Source organism: Pezoporus wallicus, unplaced genomic scaffold (assembly GCF_028554395.1).
Source record: "Pezoporus wallicus isolate ANWC-B61680 ecotype Strahan unplaced genomic scaffold, APGP_CSIRO_Pwel_v1 contig_818, whole genome shotgun sequence".
NCBI classification, from domain to species: Eukaryota; Metazoa; Chordata; class Aves; order Psittaciformes; family Psittacidae; genus Pezoporus; species Pezoporus wallicus.
Window position 1 is genome coordinate 747,043 of NW_026636248.1, and position 22,172 is coordinate 769,214.

General features: G+C 38.6%; 1 protein-coding gene across 1 annotated transcript in view; it reads left to right on the forward strand.

Moving 5' to 3' along the window:
- The window catches only part of LOC130593815 (uncharacterized), an 80,439-nt gene extending 58,802 nt beyond the window's left edge, over positions 1-21,637 (forward strand). The window contains exons 9-14 of the mRNA XM_057399237.1: positions 312-380; positions 2,921-2,942; positions 4,226-4,373; positions 6,496-6,735; positions 19,814-20,077; positions 21,443-21,637. Of these exons, the coding sequence (XP_057255220.1) occupies positions 312-380; positions 2,921-2,942; positions 4,226-4,373; positions 6,496-6,735; positions 19,814-20,077; positions 21,443-21,637 (938 nt within the window). The remainder of the gene's footprint in view (positions 1-311; positions 381-2,920; positions 2,943-4,225; positions 4,374-6,495; positions 6,736-19,813; positions 20,078-21,442) is intronic.
- Positions 21,638-22,172: the final 535 nt, after the last annotated feature.

Consider the following 22,172-nt stretch of genomic DNA (forward strand, 5'->3'; position numbering starts at 1 on the left):
GCCTTAGTCTTCAGCAGTGATTCCTAAGCTTGCTTGTAAACAGCCAGACATTTGTCCAAAAAAAGTAGGATTTAGAAGAAAGGACAGACTTCAACAACTAGATATGGAACCTCCAATGGGGAAATTTTCTCCATTGACTATTGCATTGTTTCCTTACCACATTTTTTTTTTTTTTTTTTTTTGGCTTTGAGGCTTGATGAGAGTGCAAGTGGAACAAAAATTTACACTACTCATATGACAGTATAGCATATACAGTAGGGCAGCTTCTTGTGTCTGGGTAGTGTTGTATGCACGTTTTATGTCCATTTCAGGGACACCAGTAGAAGATACTGGTACAAGAAATGCCCTTGACTATTCAGTGGGGTCTCTTAATGGTGCAGGTCAGAGAAAAGAATTTGCTTTCCTGAGTCTACAGCCTTCAGAATAATTATCGTTTCCAGGTTTTGCACAGAGAATGCAGTCTAAAAGATCTGGCTTCTCAATGGAGTGACTTTTTCAGCTTGCTATGCAAGAGTAAAACAACTTTCAGGCCCTTCAGCTTCATGCTTGAGAGCTGCAGAACTGCAGGGGGAGAGGGCTGCTCATGTGAGCTAGCTTCCCACACCTTGCAACCTCCAAAAATGCCAGTTCCTTTTACCAATCATCTAAAAACAGTTGTGGTGGGATTAGGCATCAGGATTTGGAGAAGATTTAAAGTGCAGACAGTTGTGGGCTCTCTGGTGATCCATCCTTAAGTGTTTTGTGTGTTACGTTTGGGGGTGTGTGTACAAACACGCTGGTGCATATACATAGGTTTGCATGTATATGACTGTATTAGGTATGGTAAAAATAAGGACTGTAGGGCAATACCATGCACAAATACAGTTTTTACTGACCAAGCTTTTAGAATAAGATTTCCAGTGGAAATAATGGAGTAAACATGAGAAAATAATGGAATAAATAACTGTGGCTGAAAATTCCTAATTGCTTCTGAAAAACCTTCAAGTGGAAGACCTAAGACTAAGAGCTTTGGAAAACTGCACATTTCTGGCTTTTATTTCCATGTTCTTTCTTTCTGTACCTTTGGAAACAAACTAATGTTTTTTCTTTTTTACTTTTTTTTTTTTTTCTTTTTGGTATATTGGTCTCAAAGCACCACAAGGAGGTCTCTCACCAGGAGAAACAAAAGTTGAGAGCCAGGATTCATGAACTCTGTCAAAGGTATGTCAGATAAGGGCTACTTTGTACTTCTATCTAATGTGTTTTCCTTCCAAAGATCTTTTAGTGCTTTACAGATATTAATGAATGGAACTCCTCCCAAACAAAGAACCTCAGGCCTAGAAAAATTAAGCCTGTGCTTCTGAAAGAAACCTCTGTTTCGGATACCTCCATTTTTCTGGCTTGGACTGTAATTTTTAAGTGCTACAGATAGCACACTTCAAAAGGTAATGAAATGGCTTCTCCCAGGACCATTCATCCCTGCTTCTGAATTACCCTTAGAGAGTGAAGGAAATATGAATTGGAGCAGTGTTTTTGTGATTAAGCTATATGTGACCTTCAGATAAGTACAGGCGTCAAATTACCTGTAAAGAAATGAATGGAGGAAATAACCATTGTGGATACAGCAAAGGAAGCTATGGTCTGCTATGACAGCCGATGAAGATGTTGGTGAGCACAGAAGAGGCTTAACTTCACTGAATAAATTATCCTTTTCAATCTAATACCCAGCAAAAGGAGGGAAAGGAGAAAAATGGTGCAACCTGAAAAGAGATCGAATGTGGTTATTTAAATGTTTGATGTTCAGTAATGAAAACTGTTTACCTTCATAATTGTGTATTAGCAGCTAATAAAGGGAATAGATACAGTAGTTTAAAAGTAATAAAATCAACAACAAAGTGTATTTAATTTTAAATTGAATTGCAAGCAAATGGGTGTCCTAATGAACCCCTATGTCAGTGCAGCTCTAAACAAATTAAGTGAAATAATTTCCATCATGAGAAACTAAATAAGTACAAACTTTCCAAACAGACCATTCTTCTTAAGGAAAGAAGTTAACTTCTCAGATATTTCAGGTCTATGAATTAGATAGTGCCATTCAACAACTATCTTCCATTACTTCCATTTAGGACAGCTGGAACCTAATTGCTTGACTGTAGCTCAAGGGTATAACTTCAAAGGTGGCTGACCCTGTGCTTCTTGTATTCAGTCCTAAGCACTGGAATCTTGTCCTCAGTTCTCATAGGTCCTGCCTTGTGCAAAACTTCCATGTATGTCATTGACTCTAACATTTATACTGACCTTCTGACTGGTTCACCTATTGCCTGGCATTTACATGATACAATTTTAATGGCCGAGGAATCAGGAAAACAGTTTAGTTATGCACCAATGGTGGTTTCACTGTGCATATATATGTTTCTAAAAATCAAAACAAACAAAAACAACTAAAAAAAAATCATAAGCAAGGTCTGAGTAGAAACTGATTTGTAGCAATGTGTCAGGAACTTGGAGACTGGAGCATCTGTTTCAGAAGATGGGAATTTGAACTATGTGTTACCTAGCTAGCACACATGCGTGAGCCTGGGATGTTTAGCATGATTGCACTTTCTGTAATTTTCTTGATAAAGAACCATGCTAATTTTGTGGAGGCTTCTCATCACCTAGCATGCAAAGGAGGAAACAGGAATGGAGACACTGGAGCAGAATTTTCCAAAAGCAAATACTAAAGGAAAAAATAAAATACTGAAGGAATGCCTCAGAAGTGCAGTCCAGGAAAATGATGTTGGTTGTTTTTTTTTTTTTTTTTTTTTTTTTTTTTTTGTCTGTTTTTGTTTTTGGTTTTTTTTTGAATACCAGATTTTAACATTTTCTTTTGTGGCTAAAATCTTAACTGAATATGTGGCTTGGCAACCTAAGAGAGCCTGTCCTCTAATTGTCTCTGTAGATGCCCAAGTTAATCTTGAATGGTAAGTGTACCTGATGCAGTGATTTCCCTTTGGGTTCCTATAGTTCCTATCAGTATGCTGCAGGCAGCTCCCTGAATGTCCAGGGTGGCCCACGGCTATTCTGTGGCTGCGAATGGCTTGCTCAGCCTCCAGCTCTTAAGAGCTGCTGTGTCTGTGCTCTGCTACCTGCCCTTTGTCTCCACCTGTGAGAGTGGCTGGAGCATTGCCAGTGTCGGTGTGGCAAACATACCCTCACTAGCCTTTTAAAGCAGGTTGTGGAGGCTGAAGTGTTTTGAGGTCAGCAGAGCATCTGCAGATGTTTTTACCTAGGGCAGTTTCTATTTAGATACTGGTGCTGAGCTGAGACAGAGAAATTGCTCATAGTTCTATGTCTGTTGAAGATGGGATGGGGTTGCCAAAGCCTGTAGCTTTATACTGCTTATTGTAAGTGACTTAGTTTTGCATTTGCTCCTGCTGTGATCTAGGACAAGTTTTTCTCCATACTTTGCCTTCTCTGTATCCTGTGTGCTATATAGGGCAGCTTTGGGTTATCCAATTGTCCTGGGCTGTTCTTATACTATTTGCTGGTGTTCTGTGTTGCCACAGGGACCTGTCTTAAAAAAAAATAAAAAATAATCTTTGAGTTGATCTAATTACCCCCTAAAATTATTTTAACTAAACAAGAAGTTAACATATAACAGTTTAATAGTTCACATACAGCAGAAAATGTGTAAGTATACCTATATATCAACTTATATAACTTACATAGTTTTTTTTAAGATTTTTGGAAGATTTATAAATGATAAAAGATTTATACATAAATTCAGAAGACTTTCCCCTTCATAAAAGGGAAGATTTTTTTATGTGTGTATATATATAAGTTTTTTTTTCAGTAGTTTAAAGCAACCCAGTTCTCAAGGAACCAATGGTTTCTAAAAACCTCTTCTAATTAATTGAAGATGTCAATTAGTCCTCAAAGGGTCAACAGAAGCAATGGCTTCCTACTTTAGTATTCTTCACCTAGAACCTGAGCCCCAGTGCCAGACAGAGCTGAGAAACTTTAGGTACCTCGTATTGACCTGTGGCATAGACTGACAAATACCGTTTTATTGCTGGGGCTGTGACTGCATTTTTCGTGCACCACTTTTTGAAGCCTAGCCATTTCTCTGCTTTAGTACACCGTTGGTTCTCCTGGGTGCCCTGCAAGGCTTATGATAATGTTCAAAGAAAACATCAAACTGTGATATATTAGCAACAGCAAGTGCTTTCTGGGTCTGCAGTTGTAGTTTCTTTCTTTTGAATAGTTCTTCCCTCTTCCCTAACTGCTGCAGAGTGGGAAGTCAGCTGTTGAAAGCAGAGGGGAATGAAAGTGAAGAAGAAATGGCAGCCAGCTTTGGTAACCATGCAGTTCTGAATGCTGGATTAAATGTAGCAACAGGACCTTGTAAGAAGGTGAGGTGTTCTCCATGGAATCATAGAGTGCTCTTTTTCCTGATGCAGATTCCTAAATGACTAGATCAATTGCATTGTGTTGTTTTTTTAATTTTCTTTTTATAGTCTAAGAGGATAGAATTTAGGAGGTTTCCAAATATGCTTCCCAGCAGAAGTAACCATATGCTTAAGGAGAATGTCTAAAGCTATTAATGATGAATCATTTGGGCATGGCTAGAGTTCTTCAAAACAGTTTGTCAGTGCTGGCCAAGCAAAGTCTTTCAGCAGGAGATGAGACAGCTATGCCACCATGCAAATGAGACAGGCTTGAAATATGATGAATCTTCTATCTCCTTTTCCTACTCAACTGGCGCTCGCTTTGAGGAAGGTTGTAAATGCAAGAGAGATTGTGGTATAATTCCTCAGACTGGCGTTTCTGCCCCCCAGTCACTATTCGATTATCTTCCAAATTGCTGTGTTTCAGAGAGATAAAGATTTTTTATGGCTTGCTGACTTGAAACAACCAGAAGAGCCAGAAAAGAGATGGCTAACCGGCCATGCATAGTAATTCCATTGGTAAATGACAAAATCTTTGTTTGTATGACATTTCCAAAATTACTACAGAAGATGAATCTAAAATACAAAATGTCACATTTGGCATGCAAAACTATCACAATATATTTCAGTATAAAATTCATAGAGGCGTTTAATTTAGAATGTGTTTAATAACGAAGTCTGCCTGCATCAGTAATCCTGCCTTGAGGTTTAAAAAGATTGTCTTATTTATTCACATAATGTTAATTTTTTTATATATGATTCAGAAACCAAAAATATTAAGGTTAAATCTTCATTGTTAATTAAGATTTTCTAATTAAGCTGAAAATAATTGTCATTCAGATTAGTTGTTAAGTATGGTTTGTATTGAGAAACAAAAGAAGTTTAACAAATTCAACTGTTTATGTAACTGCTTAATTTAATTCCAGAAGCTTTCCATCTATATGGAAATATGCTATCTCTTCCAAAATAAATCCAAGACAGGATTAGAGAAGAGATTATTAGCTACTGTAGGCTTAAACTGTGAGACTACTAAACCTAGTAGTCAAGGTAGCCATTTGATTCTGAAGTATGGCATGGGTTTTTGTATCACATTGCATTAAAAGACCACCTAGACTGTTTTCTCAAAATAATGGAAGAAATAGATTCCTTAGGAAAAAAAATGTTGATAACTAAATAATTAGTTATTGTAAAGGAATTTTATCCATTGAATTCAATACTGGGGCCAATCTGGGACTCCCTGTTCAGTGCCTGACCCTGCAGATTGCATTTGGGCAGCACTGAAGTATCTGCTGGTGTAGTGGGACAGTCCCTACACCTTTACTCAGCCAGGACTTGTAAGGATCATACTGCTGTGTCCGTTCCCCTCTGCCAACCACTGTGCTATAAGCTGTGCATTCAAAGGAAAGCACCAGAAAGGCAATTCTGATACACAGCACAGCATTTATTCCATAATAAACATTCTGTAACTCAGACAACATCTTGTCAACAGCAAGCAGCAGATGTTTCCTTTTGTCTGGACTTGGAATAAAGGTGCCTGTAGGGAGTTGTTATTAAACTCTACACGTGTTGCACTTTGATTACTATTTTTAAGAGAATCTGATTATATGATAATCGGAAGGTGAAAGTATAGTATGCATATTACACAGGACTAATAGCTTTGGCAAGACTAATAATTAGTATAAAAACATGGCCTGCCCTGTCTTTCTGGGCCTGCAGCCTGCTCACCACATCATGCATTGTGCCTGTCTTACAAAGCATGCCATACTCTTGAAGGTATTGTTTTCCAGTTAATTCTGCCTTATTGTTGCAGACTAATGGCTTTCGGTGTCATACTTCAACAGCTCCGCCTTCCCTCCAAAGATGCCGAGCATTTTATTATTAGTATTTGTAATTTTTTTTATCTGTTGTGTCTGTGACTTTTGACCTCCCTAATTGCAGATCCTCGGTTAACAATAGGTAATTGCAGGTTGAACAAGAAGTATGTTGTCTGCTTTTCAGTAGTTATTTTCTTGAAGAAATTTGTCCATGCTAATTGTATAGTTAAGTTAGCTCTACCCAGATCAGTAACTCAGAGCCCTCTCTCTAGGTTGACTGCTCCAAGACACCACAGCTGATAGAAATTCACGTCAAATGCCTGAGGGGAGTCAAAGATAAGGTCCCTAAAGGCCACTACACCCTCAAAGTTTCTGTTCTCAGCCGCTTAGGTGGTGGCTTGCTGGAGTGGCCCAAAATGAAGGAGCAGCCTCAGGCCAGGACAACGCTGCCTGTTAGTCACGATGGAAACTTCTACAACACTGAAATCTACTTCGAGCAAAGTATCCAGACAGTAAGCAACACTTCTTAAATATGCTGTCTTTGCTTTGAAAGTTAAAACACATCTGCTCTTTCTCCTTCAGGCTTATATATTTAATGCATTCCATCATGTTAATAATTTATTTAATAATTTAAGGTGCAATTTAGGAAGGTGCAATTTTTTTCCCCTAGGTTAACCCTCATCACTCACTCTAAAAGTGCCAAATATACACTACATCATATACTGTTGTCAGCTAATTTTAAATTTTACTTTTATTCTCTCTTATCTATGCAGCTTGTCAGCTATGTAATTTGATTTCTGTAAAGTAGCTTTAGAATAATAAATGAACGAGTGGGTGTATATAAACACATGAATGCCCAAATCCTTCTGTGAGTTTTTAGCTCCATTGACCTCCATTTGCCAAAAAAGCAGCATTTGGATTATTTTGGAAGGAGCCCAAACACTTGAGGCTCTATTCTGTCTTTTGTGACTGAAGCACACATATTTCCCTGCCTAAGCATGCTGTGCGTGGCAGGATTGTTGTGTGTCAGTTGTTCACTGTTGTAGCTAATGCCTAGTGCTGGTTGAAACACTGGTCTCAAATAAACTCTCTGGCACATGAAAGCTTCTTTGCAGTTTGAAAAACAACCCCCATTTCTCTGTGTGGGTTTTTATTTTTGTGTGTGTGTGTGTGTTATGAGACATTGGTAGAATGAGGAGGAGAATCTTTTCAATTTTCAATTATTTATTTTGTAGTATGACCTGAATGACAGATTTCTTCCTCCCCCCTTCTATTGTGGGAAGTGTTGTGTAGATACGGAACGCACATGCAGTCCCTATCCCAAAGAGCTTTCAGATAAAGCAACTTTAATGTATGGTATTGATGTTTTCAGTTATTTGGAGATAGGTCATTTCAGCTATTTGGTTTGTGATTATAAAGTGCTGCTAAGTCACGTTTTCTGCTTTTTAACTGTTTATCATGTGAAATCGATAATGAACTGTGTATGTAAATACATCTGTTGGTATGAAAAGAATCACTTATAGAGGGAGGGAAACTTTGAATGTGACTGTCACATGATGTTAAAACAAATATATGTATCTGTTGGAGAAATCACTGAGCTGTGACTCCTTCAGAAGCAGGACACATGCATCCTGCTTACTGCCTTGAAGACAAACAACTGTCATCTTAGGCTCCACTGAAAGGAGAAGACTACAGGCACTACAACTGAATGACTGGCATGCCCTGCTTCTTGCTTTCAGGATCTTGCTTCTTCTGGGTCTTGCCTGCTACTTTTGCTCCTGCTACTTTTCCTCCTGCCTCAAGAACATTCCATGTTGAAAACTGTGTTATCTCTCTTCTCAGTACTAAGCAAGAGCTAGTTCAGATTGACCCATCTTTTATCTAGCTGCTCTTAGATGCAAAAGAACTCCTGTCCTGGGTTTATGGAGTAAGCCCTTGATTTGTGGAGTAAGTACAAAGTCCACATGCTTGTCTTTCTGTTGGTCTCTACTGGGTTGTGTAGACACCTCAGTAACTGCTTAAAGGTGGCTATAAACCTTCATCCAAAGGTCTGAGAGAAATGCTTTGTACTTTTATCACTTTTCCAGAGTTTGCTTTAAAGTCCTTAATGAGTCTCACAGAGGATATTTAAATTAAAAACTTCATTTTTAGTGTAGAGAACCAGGGTACTGGTCTCGGGCAAGTCCACTAAAACTTTGGTACCATGTGGAGAAGCTGGATTAAATGATCTTCTGATGATTCTCTGTCTTCACTATGGTATAAAGACAGCAAAATCTTAATGTCATCATTTTAGAGAACCTCCTCCACCAGCTCATTTTGGAGACATAGGTGTTATACCCTTGATGATTCAACCTTTCTGTTCTTCCACCTTGGTATTGGCCCATAACCTTAGCATTTCAAAAGAAACCATCTATACTGAGATGAGGAAAATTTTAGCTTCAGATGGGAAGCATCTACAAAACTTCGTGAGATCTTAGTGCTGAGCTCCAGATGAACATCTGGGTTTGAACACAATCTTAGATGCAGCAGTGCTGCCTTGGGATGTATTACAGGGGGAAAAACACAAGTACTCACAAATGAAGTACTCACAAACAGCTTTTGTTTTCATTGGCCAGAATAATGGTAGAAGTTCAGTGTAAACATGCTGAAAATGGAGACATGCACACTTGATATTGAAGGAAAGCTTAGTTTTAACTAATATATTAGAAGAATTGTTCCAGAACACTACATCCTTCCAAAAATAATAACCCTGTCATGTCGGCAAAGTTGGTGTCAGCATGGGTTACCTGCTGCGTACAGAAAGTGCTGGTCATGTAAGTTAGATCTGCCTCAGGGCTAGTCTGACTTGCACACCCGACCTTTCAAAAATGTTTTTTGTTCATTAATCAATGTTCTTTACTTCAGTTTGCCAGCTTCCATTCTTTCCCCTCCTTCACTGTCTTCCTCTTTAGTTTGTCAACCTACCTCCCACAATAACCTCTGACTGCTTATTAGGCAGAGGCTCCTAGTAGCTCAACTTGAATTTTATTTGGCTTTCAGTAGGACCAAACAGTCATACGAGTCATACTTTTACTTGAATTATCCTGGACAAAACACCTATGAATGCTTACGATTGCAATAAAATGCAATTACTGTTTCGACTGATGCAGGTTTTTTTTTAGGAATAGCAATGTTCAGAAACATGAGCTAAAAGGGACTTGGTTTAGACTGCATTTCAAGGACTTCGTCATATGTTTAGTTTATGCAAGGGAACTTTAGATTTGGATGGGTTAATGCTGTCTAGTTTAGATGAAGTAAGAGCTATTTTGAAACTTCACCTACATTATAACACAAACTGAATGTGAACTCAAGCTGAGATTCAAAAAATGCAGTAGGTTGACCCAGGCGGTAAAGAAGCTTTGTTCTTAAACTTTCTGTGTACTCATTTTTCTCAGGTCTGAAATGCAAGTTGAGTAGAGGATAGGAAAAGAGGTATGTTTACTGTGCATCTAGTAATGCAGTTACACAATTACATTGTCCTTGGCAGCACCTGCACAGATAAGTCAGCATCATCTTTACACTAGACCAAGGATTTTACTAGTATAATTTCCTTATTGCTGCTCATGGTAGCTAAGATTCTACTATAGATAAGACCCAAGTAGTCAGTAAACATTTTCGTTTGTGGTGTATTTAAAGCAGTGTCTTATTACTTCATAGGATCATGTCCCAGTGTTAGCAGGTGCATGTCATGTTTTTCAGCTTAATGATGACTTGAAGAGCCCAAATGAGTTGTGGTATGTGGAAATTTAATTTTGTTAAATTAAAGGAAAAGTGGTGGGATTTTTTTTTTGTCAGCTTTTCTTAAGTTAGTTTGGCAAACATTAAAATAGTTGTATGAAGCAATTACAAAAGTAAGAACAAATCTTAACTTTTCAAAATAAAAATATTCATAGGCTTCAATGGCGTGAAAATTGGAGTGTGGCAAAAGTATTTCTCTTTTAAAAGATTTCAGTTATCAGGACCAAACTATTTTGCTGTACATCACTATTTTCACTTAGTAAGAGAACGACTTCTTTTTAAGGAGAATGTTCCTATTTCAAGTATCTTCAATAAATTATAAACATTTCTGGAACACTTTTCCAGAAAAAATATTGCCTGTTAGGAAGCAAGTTTTTGTTCAGAAAGGAAAGTTCAGATAGGAAATCTTTAGCTATTGTGAAAAGCACTATAAGCCAATGAGATTGCTTGAAAGTGACATTTAAAAACTTTCGTTGAGCTGTCAAGTCACCTGGGATGTCAGTACAGCCCTGATGAGCAGAAGCAGGGACAATCGTGTCAGTGTGGGGCTTCCCAAGCTACTTTTTAATCCTGGATCCTGCTGCACCTGTTCAGCATCAGTCCTTAATTCTCTGCCAGCCCTCCAGAACTGGCACTTCAGCAAAAAAAACCTGAGGTCCAGAAATATGTGAGCGCTGCTGCTACTCTTATTCCACAATGTACCTGGAACTCGGCATAGCACTAAATCAGTTCATATGCATATAAAACCACTGTTGCTGACAGAACAGTTCATAGATCTGTAGATTTTTAAAGAGTATATCAACTGGTTAATATTTATGTACCAGTGTGGCAAGGTACTTGCAATATTATAACAGTAGCTGGGTACCATTTTGTTTTACTTGAGGGAAATTCAATATGAATAAAACAGCAACTTTTCAAACATGACATTTAATCCACGCATGTAAATCATACCAGGAGATCTATTATTCATTATTAAAAGGGCACCATATTTTTATTACACTGAAAATGAAACACAAATGCTGTGAAAAATTTAGTGCCTTTTCCTGAAGTTTCAGGACACTTATCATGCAGTCATCTAGCAGGGGCTGACACTCATTTTAAAATATAGCTACAAAATTAATAAATTTGAATTCTTTTGCTTGAAAAAGAGGATGTTCTATTTCACTGAATGAGGTGGATTTATTTTTTATTTAAGGCTTCCTAAATACTTAAGATGGCAAAGTACTTTGGTAATGTTCACATTCAGAGTTAGATATATAACGAATAAAGTTCATATCTTTGCTGCTATTAGTCATTTCCAGCATTTTCTTCCCTGAAGTGCATTTTGAAAACTACATATATCAGAAACTGATTAACATGACCTACGGTATTCATTCTTAAAATATGATGAAACAAACAGTTTCGAGGACCTTATTTCCTGTGTGTCAGCAGCTGTCTAAGGACCGTGATGCTTTTAATAATTACAAAACAAGGTATCATTAGGAAAAGTAGAGCACAAACTTTTTTTTCTCTCGCTCCTCTTATTTTATTCTTGAGTGAAATGCTGGCACAGATGAACATTTAGCTCTAGGACACTTTATAGGACATAACATAAGAGTTTGATACACTATGAAAAAAGATAGGAAGTAATATTGCCTGGTAGTGCCAGAGGAGTTTCAAAATGAGAGCCACTTAAATTTTGCCTCGATGCAATTATTTGTAGTTGGGATGATAAGGTGCTACGTGAACCTTTTGGTAAATGCAAGAACTAATCTTAGACAGATGCTGTATTTATTTGAAGACTGCAGGTTTAGTTTGGTTTTGTTTGGGGTTTTCTTCTCTTTTTTTTTTGTGCAGCAGGAACACTTACTTGTTACTGCTTCTATTTTGTTTATCTGGGTTGTTTTCTTTTGGGGGAGGTTTGGTCCTCAACTCTTATTTGCTTAATGTCTTTCTGCAAGAGCACCTCAAAATGCACGTTTTCAAAGCAGTTCTGTTCTGCTGTGGCATCCTGGGAGACAGACCTCTGCAACATGCAGTGAGCTGCCCTCAGACTAGGTGCTGCTTATACCACATGGCTAAGAGCCCCATGCTGCTCAGGTTGGCTGCTAGCCCTTCAAAAGTGGTCTTCTCCCCAGGTGGCTGTGAGTCATTCTCCTTGCTCTGCTCCCATCAGAAAGTGCCAAAGGGACCTCCTTTGATCTAGGGGTCTGTTGTATACAGATTCTGTTCCATCCTATAAGCTTCAGCCAGGTGGTTTCTCTAGAGACCTTTACTAGCCCTAGATGGACTTTCCCAACATGGAAAACTCAATTTCCAGCACTGTGTGAAGACTTGCAGGGATTACTGAAACACTGCATTCAGCCCTGGGGCTCTCAAAACAAGAGGGACATGGACCTGCTCAAGTGAGTCCAGAAGAAGGCCATGAATATGGTCAGTGGGCTGGAGCACCTCTCCTTTGAAAACTGGCTGAGAGAGTTGGTTTTTTTCAGCCTGGGGAAGAGAAAGCTCTGGGGAGACCTTATAGCTCCCTTTTCGTGCTTAAAGGGGGCCTATAAGAAATCTGGAGAGGAGCTTTTTACAAGAGCATGTAATGACAGGACAAGGGGTAATGGCTTTAAACTGAAAGATGCTAGATTTAGATTAGCTATTAGGAAGAAGTTCTTCACAATGAGAATGGTGAGGCACTGGAGCAGGTTGCCTGAAGAAGTTGTGGTTGCCCCATCCCTGGAATTGTTCAAAGCCAGGTTGGATGGGGCTTTGAGCAACCTGGTATAGTGGAAGGTGTCCCTTCCGCTAGAAGGGGGTTGGAAGTAGGTGATCATTAAGTTCCATTCTAACTTAACCATTCTATGATTCATTAAGTCTAGCGTACTGACATTGCAAAGCCATTGCATATTAGAATCTATTGCATCTACCTTATTTAGCAATGTGCAATTGATTTACATATGCAAAAGGTTACTACTTATTCCAGGTTTTGGTAACTAACTGAAGTTACTTTTCACATGCTGTTTAGTTACTGTGTTCTGGTGGTGGAGCTCTTGGAGACACCCACTGGACTGTACTGTGCGTGCTTTTTTAGCTTAGACCAACACATACTGTCCAAAGACCTCAGAAATATGGCCTATATTATAATGCATCATATCTAATGAGATTAAGGTATGTGGTCTGTGTTGGAAAAATCTAGTAGACATATATTAAAAATCATGAGTGTCTAGGGACACGGTTTTATTTTGGACCATTCCATGGCCTATTCTCTACCTAAAGCAAAATTATATCTCTAAGCTTGGTGTAAACCATGGGATACAATAGTTGTACAAAAGCCACATATTATCTGGGGCAGATCACCAGGAATGTAGAATGCAGCAGCTTCTGCCTGTATCCTTTAGCTCCAAGTAAACTCCAAACAGCAGAGGACACCAAGAGCAAAATAAATACCTGCCACAACAAAAAAATGCTATGAGTGGAAAAATGGAGCAATTCCATGCCTCACCTGGAACTGTGAAAAGGGGCTCAAGCTGTATTTTGTCCATATCTGCAAGTTGTAGAAGCCAGCAAAATGCCCTCGGAAGACAGTTTTTTTTTTATACATAAAAGATCTGGTTTTGGAGCATTTTACATTTCAAATAGTTATTTATGGACTCAGGATGAGCAGGTTAGTTGCAAAGCTATACTACATAAATGGGAGGAATAGTTTATGCCAAAAAAGAACAAAAAGTGATCCCGATTAAACATGCAGTTTTTAAGCAGAGCACACAAGGAAAAGAGGGTTTGTTATCAGGAGTTAATCTTCTTGTTTTTTTGCTGAAGGGATGGTAGCTGAGCCTCTGGAAAGACAGCAGAGCATGACCAGGTCTTGACAGTCCAGAGAAGACTAAAGGAGTGTGAGCTTCTTATTGTCACAGCTTCCCTGGTGAAGGGAACATTGCTGTGTCCTGGGCTGGACTGAAGCTTATGGAGGAAGGGTATGCTATGCTATGTGACCTGTGATGTGGAATCTAGAACAACGGCAGGCAAGAGACCTGAGATGGAGCAGTGGGTGGAGCAAAAAGGAGGGGAAAGCTGCCTGTTGCTGCGCCGGAGCCCTGAGCAGGCAAAGTGACACTGCTGTTTGACTCAGTCCTGTGTGCTGACCTAGCCGCATCTCCATGAGGCTCCTTGGCTCTGAGTGGTTTACTGAGCAATGTATGTGTCCTCTTGACACAAAAGAAATAAACTCTGCTGTTGTGTGTCAGTGGCCTAAGTTATCCCAAGAAAACTCATGCTCTGACCATGCTGGAATCAATCTTGGGAATACCTGAGGTGGGAGTGGCAGGAGAAGCTGGGGTTCCTGCTTTCCTCTAACAAAGACAATTTCTCCCCTCTCAAGATGAGGCCAGAATCTGCCCAGGCCAACGGTATATCACCAGAAACACTCGGGGAGGCTGGAGCTGGCTGTACCGTACGTTACTACTCCCTGCCGGTCAAAGAACAGAAAAGAATTAGCAGCAGATGTGCCAGGACAATTAGCAACAGATGCGGGGGCTAAAGCTCACAGAATGCAAACATTATTCCCCTGTATTTGGGAAGATAAAAGGCCAGATTCTGGTCCTCTGGTGTAAGGTAGTCGTGCTGCATGTGATGCTGCTAGAGTTAACTATGCCTTGAGTTATCTCTCCTAGAGGAAAAGGCAGTGGGGAATTGTTGTTGCTCTGATAACATGGGAAAAAGCAGGAGGTGTTTCCATCAGGGCACTTGGTGTGGCTCTGGGAAGGAGCCAGGCTGCTTTGGCACAGTGTGTCAGGAGAAATCCTGCTTGATGCCACTGCTCCAGGACTGAAAGCAGTGGATAAATTGCCTGCTTACAGATACTGCTGCCCTGTACTCCATGCAGCTCATCTGTGATCCTGAGCTCGTGTGCTCTGCCACAACCACTTCTGGTCTGTAATTCCCCACAATCAGGGAAGTTGGGATACAGGAAAGATGGTGGTACTGCATAAAGGCTTAAGGAGATGTGCAAGCTGCAGGGAGAGGAAAGAGTCAAGGTCATTTGACCTATGCCAGGCTTGAAAGTTGTGCTCATTTTTTCAGAAATTAAATTAAAAAAATGAAAATGGGGAAATGAGTGATAGTGTGGAGCTGCATGGTCTTCCTTTGATTTGTGTGTTATTTTGTATTCAGATACCTGTTCAAAGACAGGCAGTGATGGAGGGCTGGGGAAGCAAGTTTCCAGTTACTCCAGGACGTTCTGATGATAGATAGGACTTTTGGAAACCCTAATAACATGATATTTTATTTTTTACCTCAGTCTGTGTTTTTATTCCCTCTCCTCTGGCTTTTTATAAATTTCAAAGTTACACAAACACTTCCCAAGAATGCCCTTCCCTCTGCCTATATGCTGGCCTTTCACATCAACAGGGAGGTCTTGAAATCTGGTCGTGAAAACCCCACCTTATTTTGGCAATAACAGCCTTGCCTCCAGCACTACTCATTTTACATAGTGAAATAATTTTTTATTTGTTAACGAAATAGCTTGATTGGAATTGCTTCTTATTTAAAAGGTTTTCTACCTGTGTTGTACACCACTGAGATTTGTTTGCTGCAGTTTTCATAACTGGAAATGATGAGCTGTTCATGGTGTTTTGTGAGGCTCTTCTGTGTAACAAGTAAACACTGAATTACCTTTTGATATTCAAATTCACTTTAATCCATTTGGGTTGTATATGTTTAGTGGTCAAATTTTTTGTGTTACGTGAATTAAGCAATGTCCTTTTTCTTCAAAGTTGAAAGTATTTGAAGGTGTAGAGGAGAGAAGCAAAGGTTTATTTCTTCTCTGACAAGGTTAAAGCCTAAAAGTAAGTCAGACAAAAAAACCCAAATCCTCACACTGGGTCTGTTTATTGAAATATTCAAATAGAATTCATTCTCTCTCTAGAGTAAACGATTTCTTTGCTGAAATTATGGTGGCATATGGGGAAGTAAGATGTATTACAATAAAACCGATATAAAACAGTTGAATTCAGAAATAGTGGCAAGAGATAATTTTAGTTCACTATGATTTAATTCAATTAAATGCAACACTGTTAACTGCAGACTAAGAAGAATTACTTGTGCCTGTGCAGGCATACATAACATTATTTATTCTCTGCTGCATCTCTCTTTGCAGAAGAAATTACAGTTGTAGAAAATGGGCGGTGGATGCTTTCATAGCACTGTAAAAGGCTATATACCTCACAGACCTCAATACAAATTTTACCTGAGCAAAGAGAAACGGCGAGATATGGTGTTAAAGAGTAGACCTATTAAAACCCAGGATGCTGTGTTTACACAGTATGCTATCTTTGAACACCAACAGTGTTGGTGCAGACTTGTGGACTGACTTACCAAATAGTGCCTCATAAGAAGTTGCCACCAGCATGGAAAATACTACTGCTGATTTTTTACTTTTTTTTTTGTAATTATTATTTGCTTTTGGTTTTGTTTTTTTTTTTCCTCCCTCCTTTCAGAAGCAAAACAGTTCATGAAAACAAACTGGCCAGTTAGAGCTGCCTGTGCCTTGCCTGTCCCGAGCACTGCCCTGAGTCTCTTGAGAGAGAGCAATTACTGATTCCCTTCCTCCTCCTCTGACCCCTGAGCTGTTCCCTGCCCTGTACCTGAGCATGACAGCCCAAACCCACAGAGGCATGCAGGCACTCAAGGACCATGGATTTCAATTGGAGCAATGTGCCTAAATGTCTTTGTGCACCTATGCTGATGGGTTTGTGTTGGCAGTACCACAAATCCCTCCTCCCAGGCTTGTTACCGGGGAGGAGGCTAACGAAGGGCTGGCGGAACAACACTGCACTTCTTCCCAGGCCTGCCTGACTCTGTGGCTGAGAAACAGCGAGCTGTGATGGAGATGCGTGTTCTCCGTGGTGATGGAAATAAGTTTATCATGAGGCTGTTGAGCAGACCTGTTTTCTTTTTGAAATTTTCTGCTTCAGCCTGGCTGTCCCTTCCTAAATAGCACTTCCTTCATATAAATCACACTTCTGGTGGTCGTCAGGATGGAAATGAAATCCCGTAGGAGCCTGTGTGAGTGCTTGGCACATTGGCACGGAGTAACAGGTAGAGACTTAGCTGGGATTTTTGTGTAAATTCAACAGAAAGAATTTTATTACTTGTAGGTAAGTTTTATTTGACTGCGCAAACAGATGTGTGATACTGTTCTACCTGGGCCAGACACCCAGTGTTCATGCATAAGGACTCCTAGAATGATAATCCTTACAACCTCAGTCTTTGTAGTACACAGGCATGTGACAAAACTCCTTGGTTTTGTTTTGTTGCTATGAGTTTGGATCATGGCACGACTTAAATACCCAGCTACTGTAACTGTAAGCAAAGGGATGTCTCCTGTCTGAAAGAGTGAGTTTGCAGTCTATGTCCAGTATGAGAGTTTATAGCAAATGAAGCATAACTGTGAGAAGGAAGCAAAGGAATAAACTTTTAATAGTCACAATGATTACCCTTACACCAACTTCTTGACCACTCTCTGTTTATAGGCAGAATTGCAAAAGAGCATATACTGTTGTGTTATTATTAAGAAAAGAGTAAGTCTGGGAAACAAGGGAGAAAACAAAAAGGATGTTGTGAGGTGGCAGTGCTTTTAGCTGTGTGTGCTTTGGGATTGTTCAATAATGCAGATAACTGCCTTTGATCGTAGAATTGTAACCACTATCTTTTTTTTGTAGCACAGAGGTTACTGTCTAGCACCCAGCTAGCCAAATGAAATGTATGGCTTGATTAAGGATCTCTTTTGTCAGTAATTTGTGCCTAATGTTTTTAGCTTTCCCACGGGCTGTTACAGAAAATGGTAAATCTGGTTTAAATGAAACCTGATACTGTTAATGGTTTAATAGCAGCTGCCACAGGGTTATGGCATTTTTCAACAGATGCTTCTGTTTCATTTTAAGCCTACACTAAGTCTTAGAATATATTTACATAATTAATATAAAGTACACCTACATAATAATGACAATATTTATAGTTTTAAAAGATTTCCTTAAATTACTTCCTCTCTATTGCTGTTATCTAAAACGAATATATAACTTGAAACAGGAAGGCATATTATTAGAAATATTAATTTATATTTATCTCTTAAAAAAATATAGAATGCAGCACAACTGTGAACATGTAGCATTTCCTAACATAGCAGTTATTATTATGGGTAAATTCCTTAGTTGCTTCTGAAAGAGAAGAAAAAGTTTGGCTGTACTCGAGTTGTGCTTATTGTCTTGCCTACTATTCTATCAGGAGTATAAAAATAATACTTGTATTTAAAAATATCAGTCAAGAAAGAGCTACATTGAGATATGTATTTATGTGCAGAAATATTTGAAGTAGTAAAGGTTTGTGGCTGGTTGTCAGCTGCAGAATGTTGTCTGATTTAGGAAATCTCTGCTAATATAAGAGAACTTCGGCATTTTACATTTTTAATAGTGGGTGATCAGTTTGGATGGATGTCTTCTATTTGGGGGTCTTATTCTGAATTTCAAAAAATACTGAGGGTATATCCTACAGGACACTTAGACGATACCTGTGAATGTAATGGTCTTCTGCAGGTATATGCCAATTCACAGGTAGGAGAGAAGACAAAGATGTTCCTCTTTCTCTCTTAAGCACAACCTTCCCTTGCCTTGAAAGGCAAGGAAAGGCTGAGCAGGAGTTTGCAAGGCAAGCATACTAAGGCATTTGCTGCTATGAACTTTGAGGACTGAAATGCAAATAAAAAAATGTAGAAAAAATTCAAATAACAGAACAATATCTCTATTAGGGAAGCATCCAAGATAATTTTTTTTAAGAGATGAAGCAGTCCTAGCTCCCTATAATCCAGGAGAATGTGTAGGAGCAATAACAAAGGAGAAATTTTGGTGCTTGAGAGATGTAGCTGACGTACTTTTTTCCCCTGTCCCCAAGTGGCTATGCTTCAGAGCTGTTAGCCAGAGTATGATAGTAATCACCTTCCCTGTTCTAGTTTTTGTGAGATGTAGCTGACATGCTTTTCCCCCCTGTCCCCAGGTGGCTACCCTTCAGAGCTGTTAGCTAGAGTATGATAGTAATCACCTTCCCTGTTCTAGTTTTTGTATGATTTTGTTTAATTTGACCTTTTGAATAGTCTTTGCCATGGGAACACAATTGCTCTAGGCCCCTAAAGCATTGGTAGCCCTCTTCCGCAACTCCAAGCTGCTTAGAAGAATATCTTTAGCTATCTTATGAAAAGTGTAAACAGTATTTATTGAGTTTATTACCTCAAAATTCATTTTTACGCTACCTTGAGTTTCACATACCTTGCAAGAAGAGTTTTCCTGCTTTAATCTGAAGGAGGAGGGTTATTGTGTACCAGTATTATTCCCAGAACTGGGTGGAGAAGAGTTTATGACTCAGTGAGGAGCAAGACTGCAAGTGTTCTCATTGGGTATTTGGATGAGCTCTCCGTGGCTGATGCAAGAAGAACCCAGTGAATTTCAGTAAGCCCTCACAGGGACACCTCAGTTTTCCAAATTGTATTGTTTCTCTGTCTTAAAGTTTTCTAGTGGCAATGTTTTTCCACCAGTGGCAAATAAAGACAGAAAGTGAACGCTTTCATAAAGCCAAGGGCAAAAATGAAATCATAAAATTAACATGAAAAAAAACCCACAGCATTTTTTATCAGAGTGAAAAATTGTTCAAATACATTATTTTGTGGAAAGAGCTGTTAATTGTTTTAGTGTGCAAAATTGATTCAAAGGTATGAAGTTTGTAGAGCTTTATATGATACAAGAAAGCTGGTTGTGATGTTTTTATGACTAATACATCTCTCTTTTTCTCCTTTGGTAGGTTCTACCACCTACAAAAGCTGTGAAGCCAGGCATGGTCCTCCTTTTTGAACTCTTCCTTCTTCGTGGGACACATACTTGGATTGATCGGGAAGTGGGATGGGGAGCTTTCCCTGTGTGTGACAACAATTTTAATACTTTGGAGGGAAAATTTAAGTGTCCCTTCCTTAGGGGCCATTACGACTCCAAAATTGACCGATTCAAGAAAATTGAAAATTTAATTTCTCAAGACTTGGATCACTGGTTATGCAATCTCTATTTCCAGGTTTGTATTTAGAAAAATTAGGCCTGTTTTTTTAGTAACTGTTCCTCAGAACAGATTCCACTTTCCTTCCAGAACAGATTCTACTTTCCTTCTGTCAGCCTTAAAATCAATACTGTCTTTCCAAGAAGCAGTTTATCAACCTACCCAATAGGTATATAAAGAAAATGAAATGCATCTCCAACTTTTACATGAAATTAGTGTTTTTTTTTTCAGCCAGATTTTAGTATTATTTCAAATATCAAAATATTATTTGGGGTGCTGAGTAATTGGATCAAAAAATTAGATCAAAAGTTGGAAAAAAAAAACAAAATGCAGTTTGAGCCTGCCACCAGCACATGTTAATTTTCTCCACAGATTTAGTAAATCTCAGAGGTACTTTTGCTTGGCTACAAAATAAAAATAATGTTTTTTATGATATTTTTGCATTTGATACTGTTTGTCTGGGATCCCCAGCTAATAAGCAAGGCTCTGTTGTGGTAGGAAACTTACTTAGAATTATGTCCAAAACCTATTCACGATGTGACATTTTTTGGATGTCTGGTGAAAATGGTTCTGAAATAAGAACTTCTTTTCAACAGAAGCATTCTCTGTTTCTGGACTGGGAAATTAAGGGCTTTATTGTAAGTGAAGTACATTTCCTCATTCAGAATCTTAATGAGACCTCAAACTTATATCTTTTTTATAGTCATGTCTGGCTCAGGAAAAAACACACCAAAGTAGATGAACTTTGAAAGCATCTGAATTATAACATGTGGGTTTACTGAATAGAATGTGTAGTTATTATTTTTCTTGTAGTGGCGATTTTCAGGCAATCTTAATTTTTGGGTCTACCGAGAATAAAAGGATGTGAAAATAGTTTCAGAATCATGAAGAGAAATAAGAATTTATATACATATATCAAAATATACCTAAGATATGTTAGGAAAGAGAATTTCCGAAATGACATTAGTAAAGCTATGGCATAAAAATGACAAGAGTCAAAATGTAGGGTAATCGGGGTAGATCCCAAAGCTGCAAAATTAGTCTTCAAACAAAACATATAGGCTGGGATGATTTAATGATCCAGGCTATATATATTTTCCCAGATGATTCTGAATTTGGATTGTGAGTCAAACCCATTTACTGGGATGTCTGCCTTTAGTCTGTAAGCATGGAGAAGACGTACTTGGGAAACAGATAAGAGACAGAACTTGAGTAAGTTAGTAGTAAGTTAGTAAACAGAGTAAAGAGAAACAAAAACTTCCTCAAATCCTCATAGAAGCATCTCAGGCTTCTAGGGTTCACAAATATTGTACAAATGAGCGTGTTCTGGTGTTGTGGAATACACAACTGCTTATTCTCATTTTTTTTTTCTTTTTGTAATAGATAATTAAACTACCACAGGATTCAGATGAGCAAAGTAAGTGTGGTATGCATCTTAATCTCCCGCCTGAACATGTTATGTATTCAAGCCCTGCTGAAAAGAATGGTGTCTCAGAGAATGTTGAACAGCCTGGACTGCAAGGTGATGGATTCAAACTTTCATGTTTTTATCCAGGCTTTCATTGGGGCAACCCATAGTTTCATTCCAGTGTTGGCTTGTCGTTATTGTCTTGTTAAACTAGATTTTCCTCATTCACATGTTGGTCCAATATGTATTATAGCAGGAATATTGTGATTTTTTTTTTTTTTAATTAAGATTGCTTAACTTCATTTTCAGTTGTGAGCAATTTAAACCAGCCTCATTGCTGAGGATGAAACTTTCTGTTCTGGCCACTGTTTGAGACTAAATAATGCTTGGAAAGTTTTAGCAATAACAATTCAGCTGCTTATGACACCAAACTTACATGAAGAAAAAAAAAAAAAAAGAGATACTTTTTTGTCTAATTATTTCTTGAAGAACTCTAGCATTCCCTGGGCTACAGCTGGGACTTCAAATTTGTCAGGAAGGTAGTTCTGGCATCAGCAGTATGCCTTACTGTTACTCCTATGAAATCCCATTAAGATTCAATCAAGTGGTAACCCATAGGAAACACAAATTATTATTTTGCTTATCTGCAACAGACCTCACAGAAGCTTTCTTAAAAACATCATGGAATGTTACTTGTAGACTGAG